The 7,483-nt window shown below is 31.7% G+C and overlaps 1 protein-coding gene across 1 annotated transcript in view; it reads left to right on the forward strand.

Annotated features, from left to right (window-relative positions):
* LOC126978683 (glutamate receptor 1-like) overlaps nucleotides 1–6,148 on the forward strand; it is a 189,245-nt gene extending 183,097 nt beyond the window's left edge. The window contains exons 14-20 of the mRNA XM_050827684.1: nucleotides 554–648; nucleotides 1,434–1,581; nucleotides 1,999–2,090; nucleotides 2,231–2,327; nucleotides 2,894–3,160; nucleotides 3,973–4,140; nucleotides 5,046–6,148. Of these exons, the coding sequence (XP_050683641.1) occupies nucleotides 554–648; nucleotides 1,434–1,581; nucleotides 1,999–2,090; nucleotides 2,231–2,327; nucleotides 2,894–3,160; nucleotides 3,973–4,047 (774 nt within the window). The 3' untranslated portion in view covers nucleotides 4,048–4,140; nucleotides 5,046–6,148. The remainder of the gene's footprint in view (nucleotides 1–553; nucleotides 649–1,433; nucleotides 1,582–1,998; nucleotides 2,091–2,230; nucleotides 2,328–2,893; nucleotides 3,161–3,972; nucleotides 4,141–5,045) is intronic.
* The last annotated feature ends 1,335 nt before the right edge of the window (nucleotides 6,149–7,483 follow it).

Genomic DNA, 7,483 nt, shown 5'->3' on the forward strand with positions numbered 1-7,483 from the left:
CCACTGTAAAATATACATTATCTACTATAATGATAAGCAGGCTTAACCCCGATATTTGCATATTAGGAAATTGACGTAAGATGTCGGTCTTGCAAATCTACACAAATTATTATGTTTTGACTGACCCGCGAACTATCGCGTTCCGTGCGAGCGCCCTTTCCAACTTAGCTAACCGTTCGAGTGACGTATCGTTGATAAAATCTTGTATGCTTTGTTCAACTCCCAGGTTGTGGCTTCAGCTACAACATCGTAAACCTATTAGGAATAAAAAAAATTGAATATGTACTTAAATTATTATTACGTACGTATTTTTGAATACTGTGTATTGTACTTAAATGCTTTCATCATGCAAAAAATACCAAAATAGTTTATAAGGTATGTGTTAAAGATTTCAAGAGCACCCACTATCACTTATTAGTTCTGAAAAAAAAACTAGACTTAAAATAACTTTATCAAATCGCTTCTTAAATGAACTTTGGGGTAGTTGAGATAAAACATAACGTTCTTCATTTTAAGGAATAATAATTTTTTGATAATACGTCTCTTGTTACAGCGAGGGAGTAATTACAGGCAAACGTTTAGCTTTTGGTCAGCTATATGGTTCACTTTGGGTTCATTTGTTCAGCAGAGCAGTGGAGTCACTCCCAGGTAAGTGTTTATAGTTTCATAAACAACTTCTTACATTTTATACGTTTCAATACCATTTGAAGTTATTTCCACTTTTTTTGTGCTTTATTACTACGCTATAATTAATAAAATTAATACAAAATCATCAATCTTTATAATAATAATATTGGCACTATTTTTTTTTAATGAAAATAAGGGACAAGACGAGCAGGACGTTCAGCTGATGGTCCTGCCCATCACAATGCAGTGCCGCTCAGGATTTTAGAAACCCCCAAAAATTCTGAGCGGCACTACAACTGCGCTCGTCACCTTGAGACAAGATGTTAAGTCTCATTCGCCCAGTAATTTCACTAGCTGAGACGCCCTTCAGACCGAAACACAGTAATTCTTACACATTACTGCTTCACGGGAGAAATAGGCGCCGTTGTGGTACCCATAATCTAGCCGGCATCCCACTGGTAAAGTATTACAGAAGTTATATTGCCTCAAACTGGGCATAGCCTCTACTATGGCTGCAAGATAACGATATGACATATATATATAATACATATCTATGACTTGGAAACAAACTTCCACATTCATTATATAAATGTTTGCACACTACCGGAATTCGAACCCGGGACCTCTAGCTCAGTAGGCAGGGTCACTAACCAGTGGGTTATATTTGTCGTCTTTGCTCATAATATATTTAAATAATCAAACTGCACTCAAGCATATTATGTACGAGTAAATTTTAACAAAATCTGTTTTAATAATTTGAAAACACGCCAATTTCCAGGTCGATTTAAAAAATAATTATGTTACAGGTCCTTATCAGGAAGAATTATTAGTGCTGCCTGGTGGTTTACGACATTATTAATAATCACTATTTATACGGCAAATCTAGCTTCTAACTTGACCGTTATGCAAATGACTCCACAAAGTAACCTTCACCGAGTCTCTAAATGCCCCGAGGTACGTAGCGTTTGACATTGGAAACATTTATTAAGATCTTATTATGTTATATTTATATGCTCAGTCCAAAGATATTAACATATTTAAACACGAGATAATCACGCCATTCATAATGTTAAAAGAACGCAATCACCTAAATTCTCCTTTTATATATATACTTTATCGTTAAATTTTTAGCGCCCACGATTTTCATCTTCTTTAACTGTCCATTCATTAATTGTAATTTTATATTGATCTGGACAAAAATGTGTGTAACGGCGGGCAATCTTTGAAAATTTTTTCATAGTTAACGCGTGTCAAGTTTGAATAAAAAAAAAATGTTTTTACGTTTTTTTTTTATGGCCAGTCTATTAACACATATTTTAAGCCATATATCTAATGAAAAATCTTTTTTATTTCATTTTATAATTATTTTAGGAAAAGAACAAACCGTGTGATATGGTCATTTCCGTAATGGAGTCTGGGCTTCAAGATTTTGCTGTGGCATTCCCAAAAGGATCACCTTTACGGTTGGTTTAAAATTGTCTATTACTTTATGTCTATTGCGAAGTCATAGAAAGCGTTGCGATATTATTTTATTGCAATGCTAAATTTTCACTGCTAATATTCTCTTCCATAGTTTTTGTTGTTTCTTTACTATTTATTTTAGGGAGGGTGTTAACATGGCCTTACTGATGCTAAGAAATGATGGAGAATTATATCGACTGATTCAGAAATGGTTTATTCCACATACCTGTAACAATCAGGTAAGTATTTCTATGGCTATATTTAATAATAAACTTAAAAACTCTATTTAAGAAAAACCTAGCTTGTGGTAGTAAATATTGTGTTTTGTTATTTAAATTAAACACTCCTTAAATGATTTTCTAATTTCTATAGTTTACTTTTCCATGACTGTTATGATCATAATCATTATATATCATGATACGATGTATAAGAAAAGTATTCGTCACTCGATTCTCTTTATAATTATTATGTTTTTAATTTTTGAAAATTAAAACAAATAATATGTGAACTCATTACCGACACTTTCAACGTCATTCAATCATCAGGCTTTTTAAGTTATACATTTGATCGAATCGAAATTTAAAAAAAAGAAAAAGCTAGCTGAGTCCTTGCGCCCGTTCTACTACTCTTCTGAGGCATAAACTTCCCAAGGGATGGTAGATTTTTTATATCCTATTTTGAATAAAAATATTTGAATTCGAACTATCCATGCGGTTCGGTTTCAACTTACGACCATACCTAATCTTGTAATGATAATGCTAAAACTTTAAGAAATATTGCTTCTATAATATTCAAATATTTGCAGGCTGATGGCAAAGAGATGACTTTGACACAATTTGCTGGAATATTCTACATATTAACCGGTGTTTTGGGGGTCGCGATGATTATAGCCCTTATTGAGTACATTGTGCATCGACGATGTGGTTCTACTGATTCTGAAGCAGGTTCACCACCAGGCTCTCCGGTTCATACTCCACAGAGTCCTGTCATACGTCTTAATCAGCCAACACCTCCGCGTAGGTCTCGTCGTGAAGCAGATTCTATTGATTGGGACACTGTAACCTATACTGCAGTAAGCATTTAAAAAAATTTATTCCTTTTATTATTTATTTTTACATAACTTTTCATAATTTTCTAGAAGTAATTAAACTAATTTGTTTATATTATTTTAACTTTCACCAAAATTTTCATTGTGTATATGCATTACTTAAGTACAATTATTTAAGTACTTGTTAGAAAATTTTATACTGGATTCTGTCTAGAATATATGTACATGAATACATATAATATAAATGAAAAAACTAATTACACCATAAAGATCGGCATCAATCATTGCTAGTAAAAGGTTTGAGCTTATTTAAAAAACTTATGGATGAGTATGACGAGCGGAATTGCGGTGCTTCTCATAATTTTTGGTTTTCAGTAATTCATTGTGCTGCAATGAATTACACTCCACATACTAATCATAGGACACATGTTTTACACGCATTGATTTCTTATTATAAAATATGGTTTTGTAGCACCTCATTTACCACGTGTAAAGTTCCAAAGATTTACTTTTTTATGTTTGTGGAGTGAAGAAGAAATGCGAACTTGTGCAGTGTATATATAATATATGTATGTGTGTGTATGTGTGTGTATGATAGCTGTGAAAATGTCGAAAAATTAACCTTACAACTAACCTCTATTTCGTGCAATGCTAACATAAAGTATCATACAAATCAATAGTGTAAGACGTAGTATCTCACGCATTCTAAACTAATATTCCTGGCCTGTTTGTATCGGTTGTCCAACAGCAAGAGACTATCTAGATGTATAAATTATTTAAGTATCGTTGTTATTTTTAGTATGTCTTAGTAATTAAGTTTAATTTCAATCTAACAGTACGGCTCGCCCTCCAACACCCAAATGCAAGATGAGGCCGCTGCTCTTCCGCCAAGCTCGTTCCGACAAGTCTGATGGTCACCAAGAGGCGTACGTCGTTCGAGCTCGTCTCAATCGCGACGCCTCTCTGATTCTACTGAATTGTATCGTCTGTAAGACGATCAAATGGTTAGTTACATAGTTAGAGCGCTTTCGCTAGTGCGAATCGAAACGATCCGAATCCGATACGTATCCGTGGAAACACGTTCCGAAGTATTCGTAGAACTTTTCTATGGTAGTTTACGCACTAGATCCGGTTCCTCATCCGATTTCTTTCCGTCAACCGATAGAAATAGTTCTACGACTACTCCGGACCATAAAGACCTCTAGCTCTATGAAAATAAATTCATCAGAGCTGCTGTGGGCTGCTGTTCTTGGGAAATTATTAGAGTTAAGTATAACTTCGAGGTATAAAAACGTGAACCGCAGAGAAGGAGACCTTCTCTCAACGGTTCGGGATACCAGGTTGACCCTTTATCGACTTTGAATAGTAGAAATAAAAGTACTTTGTCTTATTTTTTTAATTATTAATTTTAATTTACATTAATTCCACAATTACGAATTTTTTTTCTATATTTATATTTAGATGCAATATTATAAGCATTGCACGATCTTCATGAAAATCGGTTTGTAGTTAGATCATGTTAGTCACATGCTAATGGAAAGGCTATGGTGGCATATGTTATTTCTGTATTACATTCAGATATTAGGTTCAATCAGGCAATTATTTAAAAATCTATGAATGCAGTTTAAATTATTTTTTTTATAAAAAAAAAATCTACTTGCAGTAAAATGTTTCATCTACAATATTTAAGGTATACTTCCTTTCTATGTGGCATAGCCGTGGGACGCCCCGTATAACTAAATAATTATAAAGTTTCAACGTTTCTATTAATACTCCGCCACCTTCACCTTTTTTGTTCTTTGCACTAATTTCAACGCAAACCACACTTTCTCAACTTACCGGCGTAATTAGCGACAAGTTTGAAAGTTGAACGAAAGTATTATTTTATAACGAACTAATTATTTTACAGGTAACAATCATGCAATCCTAAAATCGCAATGCAAGTAAAAATTTTACTTGAAAATCTTCCGCTTTTCCTTACCTTGTATGGGATTTCCTGGGATTGCCGCCGAAATAATTGAAAATTATTCATACTTCCTTTTGGAGTTATAATGAAAAAGTTTTAAAGGAGCTTGTAAACTTATACTATAAAATTAAAGACTCTTGTGAAATGTATATCTTTGTGATATGCTACGAATAGCTGATTGGATTGTGGGATTTACGGATTAAGACAATCTATTCTTAGAGAGACTGGATACATTCTGGATATGATTCAATTAAAAGTTAACCTTAATCAATGCGTTTTAAAACGCTGTATCTACACGATATTTGAAGCTAAGACATTCAGTAGTCTATAAGATAATGTTTGGATAAATTTTAAACACGATAAGATAAACATCAGACACGATGAAAAGCGTTATGTTAACAAGAAATGTGACAGATTGGACCTATGAATTTGTAAGCGATTTGAGATTGATCATTTATAAAATAATATTTGTTGCAGTGTCAAATAGTAACCCTTACGTTTTCTTAGGTATCATAATACCGTTACTTATCAAGGATCTTTGTATGTGTTACGATATTATAATCATTCGTGTTAATATTTAGCCAAATTGTATTTATCATAAATGGTACTAAGATTAATATATCATTGATATCTCTATATATCTCTATAATGATAATATAGCAGAGGATGCGAATAGGAAGTTTATTGTATGAAAGGTATTTAATATCAAATTTACAATGTTAATTAATGAATCATGAGTAACAAGTTTTGTTAAGACTATATATACTTTTTACCCTTTCAGAAACATATTCATACAATCGAAAGTATCAAAGATTATACATAGAATGTCTTATGGCTTATAATCTTTTTGCCGTCTCCTCTATTGGGTTGACAGATATGAACAGGTAAGTCAATATTACTAAGCTGCACGCATGTACTTAATTAATAAACCTCATATTAAAAAAAAAGATAATTTTATTATGAACTCAGTGACACGTAGGCGTGTGAAAAGCATTTTTAACATGTTAAACGTGATATAAAATACTTTTCATCCTTTAATTGGATGAGTGAAGATATCTTCCTATTCGGATTTTAGACTAATATAAGTATATTATTGTAATCTATATGTCGTGCTTATGAAAATAGCTGTCTACTTGTTTATTCAAAATTGGGTCTTGTCGTTAAGATGAGTATCAGGGTCTTAAAATAATTTACGATTAGTGATATACTTGTAGGTATACTATATTGGCAAATCATTGAGACTAGGTGGATTTTTCTAACATTTTCAATTTTTTTTTTTTTTTTTCAATTCAGATAAATGATAAGGCAAGGGAACTGTTGGGTGCATCATCATCACCACCCACTACCTATTACAACACCAGAAAATTTTGTTCTTTTGTTCCTATATTAAATTAAAAACCTTGAAGTTGATATTAAAATATCTTAAAGATAATAAAGAATAAATATCGCATCTAAACTACTAGGGATGTGATGGTAATTCATATGTGGCAAATTGTCTGGTGGCAATAAAAACCGGTGATATAATGCCTATTGAAACATCCACTAAATTTCAATTAGGCTTTAAATAATTTCTCTTCACCTGATTTTTGTTTCAGTCGACTTTCGGAAGTTGTATCTTATAAAAACATTCGAACTAATTATTTTATCCTGGTGTAACAGGGAGAAATATTTTTTTGGTAATGTTTGTTATCTTTCTTTATTTATTTATTATACCTGTTTGTAGTATATCTCTATGAATTTGGTTTAATATTTATACATTCACATCTAAGCCAGATACGAAAAATTATTTAAAACATTTCTAAGGCAAACACACAATTAATATTGAGTTGAATTATACTTTTTATAGAAACTTATGTTTATCTACTATTGTCCACTAGTGTCATATATTATTACATATACAATCTATCAATTCATGTTTATGGGTAAGTGTTAGTTAATATTCATTCTATAATACATATGACTATAGATGTTAGTGTATAAGATTCTTCTGTAACTGTACCTCTTAAATACCTAACCCAGATTTTATTGTTATTATTTCTACACGAAAATATTATGAGCTCATCCTATGCATGTTATTACAATGTAAGATTTTATTATAGATTATTTTATTGTTATTTTGTGGAATTGAATTCAAGTTTTTATATAACAATGTAAACGCCATAGGCGTAGTATGGATCATATCATAAAATTAAAACCTTATTTATTTTATGTAGGCCGCTATTATTTTTAAATTTAAGTAAAGTTGGTGAAGGTATATAAAACCTTGGTAACTCTTATTAGAGCAGCATTTTACGTTTATATTTTACCATTTCTTGGATATATTTTTAAATGGTATTTGAAAAACTAAATATTTGCCAAATATTGCTAATTGAAATGTGAAG

Source organism: Leptidea sinapis, chromosome Z, assembly GCF_905404315.1.
Source record: "Leptidea sinapis chromosome Z, ilLepSina1.1, whole genome shotgun sequence".
In the NCBI taxonomy this organism is placed as follows: Eukaryota; Metazoa; Arthropoda; class Insecta; order Lepidoptera; family Pieridae; genus Leptidea; species Leptidea sinapis.